The sequence below is a fragment of the Culex quinquefasciatus genome, chromosome 3, assembly GCF_015732765.1.
Source record: "Culex quinquefasciatus strain JHB chromosome 3, VPISU_Cqui_1.0_pri_paternal, whole genome shotgun sequence".
Classification (NCBI taxonomy): Eukaryota; Metazoa; Arthropoda; class Insecta; order Diptera; family Culicidae; genus Culex; species Culex quinquefasciatus.
This window is the reverse complement of record NC_051863.1, coordinates 29,062,946-29,080,721: the sequence shown is the minus strand read 5'-3', so window position 1 is coordinate 29,080,721 and position 17,776 is coordinate 29,062,946. Positions and strand designations below refer to the sequence as shown.

Here is a 17,776-nt window from a genome sequence, read left to right as displayed (position 1 = left end):
TCGGGATGATGTCAGCTATCCATTAAAATTAAAATTTCATGAAAATTTTCACAAAAATACGCATTTTTCCTGTAGTTTGAAAATGCATTTTTTCTCTAAAGAAACCAAAAATATATTGTTTTTCTATATGGGTATCAAATGATCAGAATTTTTTTTTTTTTTTTGAAAATACTCAGAGTTTTCACAAATGATTATCAGGATTTTTCATACATTTCGAATGCAATGAAATTTTTTTTTGAAAATACTCAAAGTTTTCACAAAACTACGTATTTTCGAAAAAATACTCAAAACTTCCGTTTATACAATATGGGTATCAAACGATCAGGATTTTTTCGTACATTTCGAATGCAATAATTTTTTTTTGAAAATACTTAAAATTTTCACAAAACTACGTATTTTCGAAAAAAAATACTCAAAACTTCCGTTTTTACAATATGGGTATCAAACGATCAGGATTTTTTCATACATTACGAATGAAATAATTTTTTTTGTAATTCTTAAAATTTTCGCAAAACTACGTATTTTCTCTTTTTATTCAAAATTTCTGTTTTTACAATATGGGTATCAAACGATCGGGATTTTTTCATACATTTCGAATGTAATAAAAACATTTTTTGAAAACACTCAAAATTTTCACAAAACTACGTATTTTTGAAAAAAATACTCAAAATTTCCGTTTTTACAATATGGGTATCAAACGATCAGGTTTTTTCATACATTTCGAATGTACTAAAAACATTTTTTGAAAATACTCTACATTTTCAAAAAACTACGTATTTTTGAAAATTACTTACCGAAATTTTGAGCATTATTTCGAAAATTCGTAGTTTAGTAAAAATTTTGAGTATTTTCAAAAAAATGTTGTTATTACATTCAAAATTTATGAAAAAATCCTCTTCGTTTGATAACCATATTGTTAAAAACTGAAATTTTTAGTATTTTTTTACGAAAAAACTTATTTTTGTGAAAATTTTGAGTGTTTTCAAATTATGTTGTTATTAGATTCGAAATGTATGAAAAATTCCCGATCGTTTGATGTTCATATTTTAAAGTTGAGTATTTTTTTTCGAAAATTCGTAGTTTTGTGAAAATTGTGAGTATTTTAAACAAAATGTTATTGCATTCGAAATGTATGAAAAAATCCTGATCGTTTGATACCCATATTGTAAAAACTGAAATTTTGAGTATTTTTTCAAAAATACGTAGTTTTGTAAAAATTTGAGTGTTTTTAAAAAAGTGGTTTTACATTCGAAATGTATCAGGCAAAAAAAGTTTGAAAATTGAATTTACGAGCCATAGTCGCTGAGAATCTGAGTAATCTGAGAAAATGTCCATTTATGAATTTGATGATTGGACTGCTGCTTTTTGTGGTACAGCCTCTTGAATTAAACAAATGGTTAAAAATGATATTTCTCAGTGTCAGCCCCTCTGTCAACTCACGAAATTTTCTGCTCGGTTCAATAAAAAAATATTTCGAAATTTTTAAATCCAACCCAACCATGTCAAAGATAAGTTTTTTTTAGCCCTTTTTAAAATGTTTTTTCCCAGGATTAGATTTTCCCTAAATACCAAAATTTTCATAAAGCAACGTAGTTACAGTAAAAAAAACATGGAAATATTATACATTTGAGAATATTGACAGATTTTTTATCGGAGAAAATGTGGAATGTAACCGGGTTTAAATTCACATTTTTTAGAACGATTCACAAATTCCACATAAATTGAGGTTAAATTACATCGGAAAATTGAATTTTTTGCCGCAAAAAATACTTCGTTTTTTCGTAATAATATTCCTTTTTTCTGTGTATTCTTTTTTAGAACAGTATTTGTAGATTTTGCTCGGTTTGTTCTAGAGGTCGTATCGAAGTGCTCCGATTTGGATGAAACTTTCAGCGTTTGTTTGTCTATACATGAGATGAACTCATGCCAAATATGAGCCCTCTACGACAAAGGGAAGTGGGGTAAAACGGTCATTGAAGTTTGAGGTTCAAAAACATGAAAAATTATAAAATTGCTAACATTTACGTAAAACTTGATCAATTCCAACTCTCTTAGATGCATTCGAAAGGTCTTTTGAAACACTTTAAAATGTGCTATATACATCTATGATTGGTTTGTTACACACTGGTGAAAAACTCGCTCTTAATTTACCATGAATTTTATCAACGTTGGTTTTTGTATTGAAAATACTTCAAATTTTCACAAAACACGGCATAAGTACTAAAATTTTCATAAACCAAATTTTGCGTAAATTTCCTCAACTTAATTTTTGCAGAACAATTTTTAACCATAATATTTGGTAGAATGGGATTTTGTGAAAATTAAAACTTATTTAAAAAGTGCAAAGTTTGGCTATGCTGTAAAAAAACGAAATATTCAGTCTTCATTTGGTAAATCAAAATTTTCTTTAAAAAAAGTAAATCATGTGTTCTTAAACTTATAGCAGCACACTATCTACAATCTACACAACACGTACATATAGAGGAAACAAACTCACACTTGCAGGACTCACACTGCTCTCAGGTTGGTGTTCAAAAACCAGACAGTCTCACCACAGAACACGTTCCTAATTCGGATTTTTTTGCGGGTGTTCTTCCAGTTCCAGTTGTTGCTCTGTTCTGTTTCTGTTGGACTAATTCAAGAGTTGAAGTTGAGAACCAAAATTCAAAAAAATAAAAACAAAATTAATTTAAAACTATAAGGAAATCAACCGTGTTTGGCTCACTAATTTGCATCCACCTGACTCTGTTATCATCGTTAGCTTAGAGAGACCGATGCGTAGGGAACTTGCTGCTGCGGTTTGGGATGTTGGAAATGAAACTTCGTCAGAACGAAACAGCTTAGTAGCATCCCTCCCCAACTTTGAATGCGCTTTTTTCTTTTATTTTCTCGAGAAGAGTTAGGACAGGCCTCATCACTTATTTTCGCACATTTGATTTGACTCTATCGTATAATACTAATGAAACCGGTGTGACAATTTTTTCTGCTGCTACGTTTTATTTTTTTCTACTCTGACTGACTTTAGTAGGTTGGTTTGGTTGGCTCTTTTGTGATGTCTGGTTGGTTTTACTGTTTCAGTTTGAACGAAGGAATGTGACCTGTTTCGATTAGCACCAACAAACTTCTTTATGCGCGCGCTACTAAGCTGTGTTTTTTTTTTCTTACTTTTTGGTTTATCCAAATCACGCGTCAGCCTGTGGCCTCTGTTTCACTGATTTCAGTTGGTTTTTTTTTCATGATTGATTTCGTTGTTTTCGCATTGCATTCCGTTAACTGACGTGAGTCGAAACCAATCGCCTGGTGATGATAGTTAAGAGTGGATTATCAACTTTTATTCCTCTCATTAGATTTTGTTACTCCCGTTCTCTTTTTTGTTTTTCTTATGTTTTCAATTTTGTTCTGTTATAATTTCACTGTATTTTTTTTTTCTTTTCGTTCTCTTTTATCATTTGTTTAACAACGAAAACCCTTCCATCCCCTTTCTGTCTTCTTTGTCCCATTTCATTGCCAACCCCCTCTCCTATTAACCAAAAATAAAAATAAAAAAAATCAATGAAAATTTTCTAACCTCAAATCTCTTTCCCCGTTTAGGTATTCCGGGCACGCACCCCGCCGGACGCGATCGCCCTCGTGTCCCGGCTGCTCGAGTACACCCCGGGCACCCGGATCACCCCCATCCAGGCCTGCGCGCACCCGTTCTTCAACGAGCTGCGGGAGGGCAACAAGCAGCTGCCGAACGGGCGCGAGTTTCCGCCGCTGTTCAACTTCACAGAGCAAGGTGAGTTTGGATTCAATTAATTAAGCCTATCGAATATAGGAAAGGTTTTGTTAAAATTTTAATTCTTGCAATAAAAGGGGATTTTGTGGAAAAATAACATAACGCATCATTTTTGAAATTGATTTCAGTAAACGCTTCAGTTTCGTCAAGGTATGATACATTTTGATTCCCTAAACACACTCCAATCGATAGAATATAATTTTAGTGATTTTTTAGCCAAAAATAAGCGTGTTCTAGCGTGTTGCTCGTACTGACTCAGAACAAAGGTGAGATGTAGGTGTAAGGACAGTGTTCATTGGGAACCTGGTTCAAAAGAACGATCAATGCCCGTTCTTACACTGAAAAAATTATGATTTACGAATTACGAATTTCGATTTTTTAGCCAAAAAATAATATTTTATAAATGGCAAATAAAATATTATTTTTTGAATTAATGCTATGGAATCAACATGATCAACCATGCGCATCCACGTGTAAGTATGCGGGGATATCAATAATGAGCATTTATACATGGCATTTAAAATATTATTTTTTGGCTAAAAAATCACTAAAATTCTATTCTATCGATTATAGCATATTTAGGAAATCAAAATCGATCATACCTTGGCGAAACTGAAGCGTTTACTGAAATCAATTTTAATAATAGAGCAGTTCTCTCAGATTTCGGTCATTCGATTTTTATTGTATTTTTTAATCCGACTGAAACTTTTTTTAAGCCTTCGGTATGCCCAAAGAAGCCATTTTGCATCATTAGTTTGTCCATATAATTTTCCATACAAATTTGGCAGCTGGCCATGCAAAAATGATGTTGAAAATTCAAAAATCTAGGGGAGTGTGGGGTAATTTGGACACCCTAAGGAAATTGCTCTGTTACGGGCTGTATGGATATTTTAAAGGAATGTGGATGACAACAGAGGATAATAGAGACCATATTTGATGGAAAAATGTCATTCATTTCGATAAATTTTGATGAAAACCCCATTTTTATCGCAAAAGTTAAAAGGTGTCCAAATTACCCCCACATTTTTGTGTGGGGGTAATATGAACACCCCTATGGGGTAATTTGAACATGCCTTGTGGGGTAATATGGACATACCTTGTGGGGTAATATGAACACCTTTTGTGGGGTAATTTGGACACATGTTGAAGAATAAGTTCAACATTTGATTTTTTGAGCATGTTTTTTATCCTTCAACCTGGTTTTGTAATTGCTTTATGTTTTGAAGTGTTGCTCACAATATTTCATCAATGGTTTAAATAATGATTTTGTGATAGAACTATAATTCAATAGGTAGATAACAAAAAGTTCAGTGTAGTATACATAATTTAATCATTAATACTGAAATGATTTAAACATTGATGCTGGATCAGGCACACTATACTTGTTTTTAGTGATTAAGGTATCATTTATGTTTATATAAATCAATCTTTATATAGAATTTATTAGCCTGAAAATATCATTTTTTTAATTTTTACATTCTGTAGCCCTTCAAATTTAAATATTATTGTAAACCAGCATAGAAATTAGAAATGTCAAAGAAGTTAATTAAAAGCAATCAACATTAGAATCTTGTTGAACGCCAAATGTACAGTAATCAGATTTTCATCAATTCGAATATTGGAATAAATTTATCTAAATTAAAAAATAGGGGTTTTGTGAAAGTTCTCATTGCTCACATTCATTTTTGATTGTTTTGACATATTAAATCCCACTAAATTTATCTAAATCTCTTTAAAAACTCATCCAACCATGAAAGTTACTTTTTGTTGCCTGACAGGTAGACTTTCAGGTATGTCCAAATTACCCCACAAGCCATGTCCAAATTACCCCCATAGCATATTCTATCATAAATTGCGATTTTTGATGATAAAAATGGATAAAATGCACATTTTTATGCGTACATATCTCAGGCATCGTCCAAGCAACCCCTTAAACAAAAATGTCCACTTTTTGCCATATAACCCTGCAAAACCTTATTTCCTAACCTTCAAATATTAGAATTTAAGGCAGTGCCAACCGGCCTTTGGAAACTTTTACACATTATACCAAAACTACTTAACCTATTCCAATTTTTTTGGTTTGTCCATACTCCTAGGCCATTACTAGTACTAGCCTTATCATTTAAATTGCCGTTTTCACTTTATATCCGAAGAAAACGTGATTTTTAAAGGGGTGTCCAAATTACCCCCACTGTCCATATTACCCCAAACTCCCCTATATCTTTTGAAGGAATTTTTTGATCGATTTAGTGTCTTCGGCAAAGTTGTAGGTATGGATATGGACTAAACTGAAAAAAATGATACACGGTAAAAAAAAATTGGTGATTTTTTATTAAACTTTTTGTCACTTAAACTTGATTTGCAAAAAAACACCATTTTTATTTTTTTTTTTAATTTTTTGATATGTTTTAGAGGACATCAAATGCCAACTTTTCAGAAATTTCCAGGTTGTGCAAAAAATCTTAGAGCGAGTTATGAATTTTTGAATCAATACTGATTTTTTCAAAAAATCGAAAATTGGTCGCAAACATTTTTCAACTTTATTTTTCGATATAAAATTAAATTTTCAATCATAAAGTACTCTAGTGAAATTTTGATAAAGTGCACCGTTTTCAAGTTAAATCCATATTTAGGTGACTTTTTTGAAAATAGTCGCAGTTTTCCTTTTTTTTTTAATTAGTGCTCATGTTTGCCCACCTTTGAAAAAAATATTTTTGAAAAGCTGAGAAAATTCTCTATATTTTGCATTTCAAAAGGGCCAAACATTCAATATTACGCCCTTTTGATATGATAGTCTTGGTTTAAAAATTTTGAAAATATTTTTTTCGAAAAGATCGGAAAGTTTCACGAATGTTTCATATTTTAACATTGAAAATCGGACCATAAGTTGCTGAGATATCGACATTAGAAAATAATGTGTTGTTTGGGTGGGACTTAGAAAACATCAATTTTCCTGTTTTTAAACCTTTGCATGGCAATATCTCAGCAACTAAGGGTCGTATCAACAAAGTTCAAAAATGCAAAATATAGAGAATTTTCTCAGCTTTTCAAAAATATTTTTTTCAAAGGTGGGCAAACATGGGCACTAATTTAAAAAAATGCAAAACTTCGACTATTTTCAAAAAAGTCACCTAAATAAGGATTTGACTTGAAAACGGTGCACTTTATCAAAATTTCACTAGTTTTTGATTGAAAATTTGAAAAAAAATTGCGACCAATTTTCGATTTTTTGAAAAAATCAGTATTGATTCAAAAATTCATAACTCGCTCTAAGATTTTTTGCACAACCTGGAAATTTCTGAAAAGTTGGCATTTGATGTCCTCTAAAACATATCAAAAAATAAAAAAAAATAAAAATAGTGTTTTTTGCAAATCAAGTTTTAGTAACAAAAAGTTAAATAAAAAATCGCCATTTTTTTTACCGTGTATCATTTTTTTTCAGTGTAGTACATATCCATACCTACAACTTTGCCGAAGACACTAAATCGATCAAAAAAATCCTTCAAAAGATACAGATTTTTGAATTTTCATACATCATTTTTGTATGGCCAGCTGCCAAATTTGTATGGAAAATTATATGGACAAACTAATGATGCAAAATGGCTTCTTTGGGCATACCGAAGGCACCAAAAAAGTTTCAGTCGGATTAAAAATACAAAATTTAAAATTTAAGAAAAGAGACCGATTTCGTAGAGATTGCTCAATATCGAGTTGTGTTATTAAACTTCTTACAACAATTCCCTACAGTCCATTAGTAGAGGTGAGCAAAAAAAAAGCGTGTCACTCAAAGAGCTGTTTCACCGAAAAGATCAAACGAACCGTGGCTCACAAAAAAAGAACCGCGGTTCTTTTTTAAACTTTTTTGAAAGAACCGTTTCAAGATGGCATGATTTATGTTATAAATATAATTTATTGAATTTCCAAAAAAATGTAGTGTTAAATTTTTTTTTGAGACTTGAAAATGCAATTTCAGATATTTCAATGTTTATAAAAATTATTCCCAAAAGTAAATGGTTTTCTAAACAAAATGAAAAAAACTTTTCATTGAACAACTAAATGTACATTAAAATATTACCGGAATACAAATTTGAGCATTTCAAATTGCATAATTTGTAAAATATTACTAAAAATCTACTGAATAGTTAAGAGATTTTTGGAAAAAAAATAAACCCTTTTGTCCGATCAAACTTTAGCGTCTATATACTTTTTCGATTAAATCAGAATGTAGAAAAAAGTTTACAGAATATTTTCTCCAAATAAAATTTTAACATTAGTTCAATTATAGAATATTTTCTTCAAATAAAATATCAGCATTAGTTCAATTCTTGCAGAAATAAACGCAATTTTAAAAGTATAAACAATTTTTCCAGCATTCAAGCAGCATTCCTTAGATTTAAGCTTGGATGCCATTCAATTACTCGCATGGAAGCGTTCTTTTATTACGTAACGCAGTTAGGGGGGGGGGGGGGGGGGGGTGTCGGTGTCTGTTACGAAATGTTACAAAATGTTACGAAAATAAGGGGAGGGGGGGAGTGCTGAAAAATTCTGTTACGTAACGCAAAATTTTCATATAAGAATTCTTAAAAAAATGCAAACACAGGGGTCGCTCATCTGTTACGATTTGTTACGAACGGGGGGAAGGGGTCAAAAATCCCAAATTTTGCGTTACGTAATAAAAGAACGCTCCCAATGTTTAGGTTCGAGTAAAAATCATGACAAAAAGACCACCATGACCTATGGTTTTCAAGGGCATCTTTTTGTTTTCAGTTTTAATTTGTTTTATCAAATAATTTATAAAAGTCCAATGTGAAAAAAGTTATAAAATAACACGATTCTTAAAAAAAAACCTTTTCATCCAAATTTGAAAAAGAGTGAAAGAGCCGTTCAAAAGAGCGGCTCTTCTTAATGAGCGAACAAAAATGAGCGGCTCCTGAAAAAAGCGGTCTTGCCCACCTCTACATTGGTATTAATGCAAAAAAAAAATCATTTGATTGCTCTGGTTTAACACACAATTTAGGGTGGTGCAATATTATAGGTTATTTTTTAAATTTCAAGCCTGATTTTCGGGATTTCAAATCATAAAGTGAATAGCAATAGCAATGAATTTATGAAAATGGTCTGCAATGGCCTTAGTACTTGAAAAAACCTTAAAGAAATTCTCAATATTCTCGATAAAACCTAAATGTTTTTATTTGAGTTCTAATTTAGTATTCAGCAAAACCTCACATAAATTCTCAAAGTACAAAATTTAAAAAAAAGAGGTACAAAAAATATCAAATAAAAATATAAATATTACAGGAATGAAACTTAATTATTTATAAATTTTGAAAGGAAGCGTCAACCCCCTTTCTTTATTTAATTTTTGGTACATATTTTAATGAGAATCGATACTTAAAATTCAAAATAAATTGAAATGTTTGGGCAACAATTTACTTTAACGCCTTGAATAAAAACTTTTCTTGTCAATTTATTATGACGAAAATGGCCTACTCTTTTAATTCATAAAATTATTTTTATCAGGTCCTCAAAATGGCCTACTTATCATTACTAAACATAACAGTACTGAGAGCTTCATTACCGCACTCATTTAAGTGCTGAAAGCCTCAACTTTACACCACCTGTATTGAAAAGTAATTCTTTTCGACACTGTTTTAGTGATTGAAGTGACCAAGAACTGGCACGCCACATTCAAGAAGGGAAAAAAATGATTCACAAAAAAATCAAATTCAAAGGCGCATTTCAAATTTCAAAAAAAAAATTGTATGACGCTCATTGCAAAACATTTTTTTTTTTGCAATCCCGTTGTGAAACTACTTACTTTTCCTGTCATACTCGAAAGATAAAATTTAATTATTAAATTAAAGTTAATACCTTTAAATACCAGTGCTAAAAAGCATAGATTGGTGCCGAAAAATTGAACTTTTCAGTAATAGTATCGAAAAGTAACATAAGAATGAAGAATTTATTCAACACACGGAAGTTTGACATAAAATTCCATTCAAAATGCGTTTTTAGGAATTGCAAACAATGTTGTGAGATTTTTGATTGTTTTTTTTCAGCACTCGTCGTGTTTATTTAAATGTTCGACTAGGGATGAATAAATCTGGAGTTTTTTTTTTTTTTTTGAAAGGTCCAATAAACCAAATTTCCAGTTTTTGCTTTTTGGGTGTTTTTGAAACCGCCTTGAGTCAGGGGTATTAAAAAACACCCAAAAAGCAAAAAAAAATTGGTTTATTGGACCTTTTAAAAAAAAACTCCAGAAATCTTCTTTTTGCAATTCCACTGTGAAACTGTCAACTTTTCCTGTCATTCTTGAACGACGAATTAGCCTACTTTTCTGTACCAAAAATAACAGAATGGAAAATTAATACCTTTCAATAACAGTGCTGAAGAGTTCTACTTTTCAGCACTGAAATAGGTGCTGAAAAGTTGAACTTTTCAGCACTAGTATCGAAAATTAACATTTTTCAATATTGTTTTGTTTTGAACGATGAATTTACTAAACACATGAATGTTTGACATAAACTTCCATTAAATAAGCGTTTTTCGGATGTGAGCAATTCTCTACGAAATCGGTCTTTTTTCTTCAATTTTAATTTTTGTATTTTTTAATCCGGCTGAAACTTTTTTGGTGCCTTCGGTATGCCCAAAGAAGCCATTTTGCATCATTAGTTTGTCCATATAATTTTCCATACAAATTCGGCAGCTGTCCATACAAAAATGATGTATGAAAATTCAAAAATCTGTATCTTTTGAAGGAATTTTTGATCGATTTGGTGTCTTCGGCAAAGTTGTAGGTATGGATACGGACTACACTGGAAAAATAATACACGGTAAAAAAATTTGGTGATTTTTTATTTAACTTTATCACTAAAACTTGATTTACAAAAAACACTATTTTTAATTTTTTTATTTTTGATATGTTTTAGAAGACATAAAATGCCAACTTTTCAGAAATTTCAGGTTGTGCAAAAATCACTGACTGAGTTATGAATTTTTAATCAATACTGATTTTTCAAAAATCGAAATTTTGGTCGTAAAATTTTTCAACTTCATTTTCGATGTAAAATCAAATTTGCAATCAAAAAGTACTTTACTAAAATTTTGATAAAGTGCACCGTTTTCAAGTTATAGCCATATTTAAGTGACTTTTTGAAAATAGTCGCAGTTTTTCATTTTTTTAAATTAGTGCACATGTTTGCCCAGTTTTGAAAAAATATTTTTGAAAAGCTGAGAAAATTCTCTATATTTTGCTTATTCGGACTATGTTGATACGACCTTTAGTTGCTGAGATATTGCAATGCAAAGGTTTAAAAACAGGAAAATTGATGTTTTCTAAGTTTCACCCAAACAACCCACCATTTTCTATCGTCAATTTCTCAGCAACTAATGGTCCGATTTTCAATGTTAATATATGAAACAATTGTGAAATTTTCCGATCTTTTCGAAAAAAATATTTTTGGAATTTTCAAATCAAGACAAACATTTTAAAAGGGCGTAATATTGAATGTTTGGCCTTTGTGAAATGTTAGTCTTGATTTGAAAATTCCAAAATATTTTTTCGAAGAGATCGGAAAATTTCACAAATGTTTCATATATTAACATTGAAAATCGGACCATTAGTTGCTGAGATATTGACGATAGAAAATGGTGGGTTGTTTGGGTGAAACTTAGAAAACATCAATTTTCCTGTTTTTAAACCTTTGCATTGCAATATCTCAGCAACTAAAGGTCGTATCAACAAAGTCCAAATAAGCAAAATATAGAGAATTTTCTCAGCTTTTCAAAAATATTTTTTTCAAAACTGGGCATACATGTGCACTAATTTAAAAAAATGAAAAACTGCAACTATTTTCAAAAAAGTCACTTAAATATGGCTATAACTTGAAAACGGTGCACTTTATCAAAATTTCAGTAAAGTACTTTTTGATTGCAAATTTGATTTTACATCGAAAAATGAAGTTGAAAAATTTTTACGACCAAAATTTCGATTTTTGAAAAATCAGTATTGATTAAAAATTCATAACTCGGTCAGTGATTTTTGCACAACCTGAAATTTCTGAAAAGTTGGCATTTTATGCCTTCTAAAACATATCAAAAATAAAAAATTAAAAATAGTGTTTTTTGTAAATCAAGTTTTAGTGATAAAAGTTAAATAAAAAATCACCAAATTTTTTTACCGTATTATTTTTTCCAGTGTAGTCCGTATCCATACCTACAACTTTGCCGAAGACACCAAATCGATCAAAAATTCCTTCAAAAGATACAGATTTTTGAATTTTCATACATCATTTTTGTATGGACAGCTGCCGAATTTGTATGGAAAATTATATGGACAAACTAATGATGCAAAATGGCTTCTTTGGGCATACCGAAGGCACCAAAAAAGTTTCAGTCGGATTAAAAAATACAAAAAAAATCGAATGACCGAAATCCTAGAGAACTGCTCATGTGCAAAAAATGTTGTAAGCAACTCGTTGCAAAACTTGTTTTTTTCAGCACTCGTCGTATTTATCCAACGAGGTTTACCTTAAATGTACAACTCGTGCTGAAAAAATCTTCTTTTTGCCACTTGTTGCATAATAGTAGTTTATGCAACAAGTTGCAAAAAGAGGATTTTTTCAGCACGAGTCGTACATTTATCCAACGAGGTTCACCGAGTTAAATAAATACGAAGAGTGCTGAAATAATCAAGTTTTGCAACGAGTTCCATACAACATTTTTTGCAATTCCAAAAAACACACACTGAGTGAAATTTTATGTCAAATTTTCATTTTTTTGTCAAGAAATCGTTTAAATCCAAAAAATGTTGAAAAGTGTTACTTTTCGAAACAAGTGCTGAAAAGTTCAACTTTTCAGCACCCATTTGTTCATTACTTATCATTACTAAACATAACAGTACTGAGAGCCTAATTACCGCACTCATTTAAGTGCTGAAAAGCTCAACTTTTTGCACCACCTGTATTGAAAAGTAATTCTTTTCGACACTGTTTTAGTGATTGAAGTGACCAAGAACTGGCACGCCAAATTCAAGAAGGGAAAATAGTAGTTTATGCAACAAGTTGCAAAAAGAGGATTTTTTCAGCACGAGTCGTACATTTATCCAACGAGGTTCACCGAGTTGGATAAATACGAAGAGTGCTGAAAAAATTCAAGTTTTGCAACGAGTTCCATATAACATTTTTTGCAATTTCGAAAAACACTCATTGAGTGAAATTTTAAGTCGAATTTTCATGTATTTTGTCAACAAATTGTTTAAATCAAAAAAAAATGTTGAAAAGTGTTACTTTTCAAAACAAGTGCTGAAAAGTTCAACTTTTCAGCACCTATTTGAGTGCTGAAAAGTAGAACTTTTCAGCATTTATTTTGAAAAGTTTTGCTATTCGATTCTGTTATTTTTGGTACAGCAAAGTAGGCTATTTCGTCGTTCAAGAATGACTGGAAAAGTAATTAGTTTCACGACGGAATTGCAAAAAATATGATTCACAAAAAAATCAAATTCAAAGGCGCATTTGAAATTTTTAAATAAGTAGTATACAGCTTATTGCAAAACATTTTTTTGCAATTCCGTTGTGAAACTACTTACTTTTCCTGTCATACTCGAAAGATAAAATTTAATTATTAAATTAAAGTTAATACCTTTAAATACCAGTGCTAAAAAGCATAGATTGGTGCCGAAAAATTGAACTTTTCAGTAATAGTATCGAAAAGTAACATAAGAATGAAGAATTTATTCAACACACGGAAGTTTGACATAAAATTCCATTCAAAATGCGTTTTTAGGAATTGCAAACAATGTTGTGAGATTTTTGATTGTTTTTTTTCAGCACTCGTCGTGTTTATTTAAATGTTCGACTAGGGCTGAATAAATCTTCTTTTTGCCACTTGTTGCATAAACTACTATTTCACAATTCATCGCATTTTACATCTCGTGCTGAAAAAAAATTTTTTTTTTGGATTTTGTTGCACAAACGATTTTTGCTAAACTACAAGACTATTGGTTGGAACAGATAAAGTTAAGAAACATTTAACCCTTTCAGGCCTGAATTTAAAAAAAATCGGTTAATGATGGGAAAATAATTTTGAAGACCATACGAAAGTTATAAGCTACCTTAGAAAATTTTGATTTTTGGGTCATATATGACCCATCAGGCCTGAAAGGGGTTAAGATAAGACAAATGATGATTTTATTTTATTTTTTTTTCAATTTTGAATTTTTGATTTAAAAAAAAAATTGCTTTTTTTCTTAATTTTGTAAAAAATGCTGGCTCAATATGGTCGTTTTCAGAACAAGGTTTTTTCGGACCCTGAACAACTTCCTAAAATTTGGGAGTGATTGGTTGTGTCCACACTGTGCGCTTTGCATTTAAATTTTGTAACGAAATTGATATGGGAATACCTACTTTTCCACATTTTGATTTTTTTTTTTTGCTAAAAACTGGTCTTAAACGTGTTTTACGCTGTATCTATTGAAAGGAGCAAAAAAGCACCATACTTTCTTCGGGAAAGTTTGGAAGAAATTCTCAATTTGAACGCTATTGTGTTGGTTTTAAAATTTAGTTCAAAATAAGAATTACAAAAATCTAAATACGAAAAAGTGGATTTTGTCATAAAAATCTCCATACAAAATTAATCGGTCCTAAATTTTTTAGGGTTGTTTTGAGGCCCAAAAGGAACCGAAAAAATCTTGTTCTGGTTTAACGACAAGCCAGTCCCATAAATATCTTCCTTTCTGCGGGCAATAATATATACTTTTTTCCTTTCGACATTTTAAGTTGAAAGGTGACTGAGCGCTTCTTTCGGCTTTTCGGCTTCTTTCTTTGACATTCTGCTTTTGTTCGTTCACACACGAACGAATGAGCGCTACGCATGGTCACTCACACAGTCATCAGAAATACATCCGCGCAGAGCACGTTCACCTTCAAATGATCGCTGTCAGCAACCATCACCGCACGAGCAAGAAAGAGAGAGAGGTTGAGAGAGAGAAGTAAAGCGAGAGCATGTGCCTTCGCGTCGGACGCCTGCTTGAGTGCCGAACGCGGTTTCGTTCGTTTCAACTTCGTGTGCGTTCACTGGCGGTCGCTTCGGATAATTTCAGAATTCTAAGCTGATACTAGCGCAGCCAATCATTGTTATCAATATTGAAAAAATCACATTAATTTAAGCGGTCAAGCCTACTGCGTAAAGTTAACCGCAAATATGATTCGAGGATGAAAAAAAAAACATAAAACAGTATTAAAATAATTGAAAAATAATGTTACTGATTTTCCCCTTTTTTCCGCAGAGCTCGCGATCCAGCCCAGCCTGAACCTGATCCTGAGGCCGCGGAACCCGAACGACGCGAAAGCCGGCCAGTCGTCGAGCTCGGCCGACGGCGGTGCCGGTGCCTCCGGCGGGAACGGCGCTGGCGGCAGCAGCAACAACAACAACGGTGGCAGCAGCAATAGTGGCACCTCGGCGGCGGACGGCGGCTCCCAGGCGCAGGGCCAGGACGGTGGCAGCGGCAGCAGCCAGCCAGCCGGTGGGGCCGGTTCGCAGTCCGGGGCCGGTGCGGACGATATTCCGACGGCACAGTCGGGCGGCGTGCCCGGCGTGGACAGCAGTTCCAGTCAAGGGGCTCTCGCTTCGGCGGCAACTTCTACAATGGGTTAGCTTTAATTTTGTGCGTACACATTAAATATTATAAATATATTTTTTTTAATTTTAAAATATTAATTTAACGCGAGGATGAAAATAAACAAAAAAAAACAACACACACACACTAGAAGAAGAAGCAACCAAGAGAGAAACAAAAAACAGCAAAATCGTGGTTTATTAAAATTACTAGTGAGGTAAAGAAAAAATAAAAGTAAAAGAATAAACAAACAAACAACACACATTACTATCTATAGCAAAAATTTAATACTTAAACACAAAACAAGCAACCACTAATAGAAAGAAAGGAAGAAAATTCAAGTAAACAATACAGACATTCACTTTAAAAACAAACAAAAAGGAGATATCTGAACGATGCAAGAGTAATATTTCAAGCGACATTATAATTACTAAAGGACAAAAATTAAACACACACTTACATTCACCAACCACACACACACACACACACCCACGCAATCCCAACCCAAGTTTAGAGGATCAAACTCACCTTCTGCAACAGCAAAAAAAAACGAGGAAGAAAAAAAAATGCGATTTAAATAAAGTGGACGAGCAAAAGTGTAGTTTCAATTTGCTAGTTATAGTTGAAAAGTTCAGTTTATCGTTCTCTTGTGACTGTTGTGCAACAAAAAAAAACAAACAAACAAAAAAATATAATAATTATAAATTGAGAGAGGGTAAACAAAAACAAAACAAAACGTTACGCAGTGTGGCGATGGGAAAAACCAAGCGCCGAACGGGGAGAGAGGTCTTCGGTTGGCGAAGGCTCGCCCCGACTCGTGTTTATTACATATATATATGTATGTATACTTTATATATTTTTGTGTTTAAAGTTTTGACAGAGAGTGGCGCCGCGCGCGCCCCCTCGTTTTTTTCTTGCCCCCGCGACATGTATCGTGCTGTGGGGTTCAGAGTTTTTCTTTTCTGTTTTATGCATAAATAAAAGTTTGATTTAAGAGAGCGTAACGTGGTAATGTGTTTGTAACGCAGCGTTGAAAGTCGCCACAGAGACTTTGAGACGATTTCTAGCCGCAGCAGCAGCAACTGAGAGGGAGAAAATGTTGAAATTTACGAAAAACAAATTGAGCATGAGGTTCGGCGAACGACGCGTCTGTTAGGAGTAACATGTGTAGAACGGTGTGGAACAATTGTTTATATTATTATTAGCGATGAAAAAAACAGAAATAACTATTCAAATACACAAACACACAGACAAGTACCACTAACACACGTAACAGAGTCTTGCGAGAAACCAGAATGTGAATGAAGCGTAATGCAAAATTACTCAACAAAAACTCTTCTCTTTATCACTTTGAAATTTGAAATCGAGAGCAAATTACTACACAACAAAACAAAATCAACACCCTATTTAAAGGATCAACTCTGCAGCAACAGCGAGAAGAAGAAGAAGAAGTAAATATATAAACGGCAAAACAAAAACGTTTTCCTTTTCCTCGAGCTACACAGAAGAAAGATGAAACACACACACCGTGAATGGTCTCCCGCGAGCGTTCGCGCGCGACACCAGACCGCGAGCATAATTATAATAATCAAACAATAAATTATTTTAAAATAAAAAAAAAAACAAACACTGAGAAGGAAAGAAAATCAATGAAAAAAACACTTTTTTGTAGTATAAACAAAGTATATATATTAACGCATAAGTAATTTAAATTTAAATCCCAAAAAAAGATGAGAAAACGAAAAGAAAAAAAGAAAACAGAGAATGAAACGGCAAAACCGATAATTTAACACACACACACAGAAAACACTGAGAAAAAAAAACATGGTGAAAGCGCGAGCGTGTTTGACCGCGGCGTAAAGAATAAAAAACAAACAGAAAAAATAGCCGAAAGTTGTAATTAAAAAAGAAAACCACACACACACAGATGATGAAAAGAAACAAAAATATCGTTGTCGCTGTATAAAAAAGGAAGCAGTAAAGCAAAACAAGTAAAAAACAAGTACAGCAGTGAGGACGAAGTAATATTTAACAACAACAACAACAAAACACACACACACACACACATAGTAACTGCTACAATTTTTAGCTATTAGATATTTTAATCAGCTAGAAAAAAAAGTAAATAAAGGAAAAAATGTTAAGAGATTTCGCTGTCATCTAATTCTCTATCTCTCTGAAAGTTCGATTTCGTGATCACATCGACCTGCACCAAAACCATGCAAAAAAAAAATCATCCAGTTCCACTTCCTCCTCCTTCTCGGTTTGTTGGTTTTGTGCACTAAAGCGCGCACAGTCTTTTTGTGTTTCCGGTTCGTTTCGTTTTGGACTTGTCAGCCTTTCCCTCCCTCGATCCTGTCATCTGTTGAGTAGTGTTTGCTCGA

At 32.5% G+C, this 17,776-nt stretch overlaps 1 protein-coding gene across 2 annotated transcripts in view; it reads left to right on the top strand.

The window, feature by feature from the left end:
* Positions 1-17,553, top strand: part of LOC6038164 (glycogen synthase kinase-3 beta) — a 66,375-nt gene extending 48,822 nt beyond the window's left edge. For both annotated transcript variants that reach the window (XM_038264180.1, XM_038264179.1), the window contains 2 exons: positions 3,592-3,778; positions 15,063-17,553. In XM_038264180.1, coding sequence (XP_038120108.1) covers positions 3,592-3,778; positions 15,063-15,430 — 555 coding nt within the window. In that variant the 3' untranslated portion in view covers positions 15,431-17,553. The remainder of the gene's footprint in view (positions 1-3,591; positions 3,779-15,062) is intronic.
* The last annotated feature ends 223 nt before the right edge of the window (positions 17,554-17,776 follow it).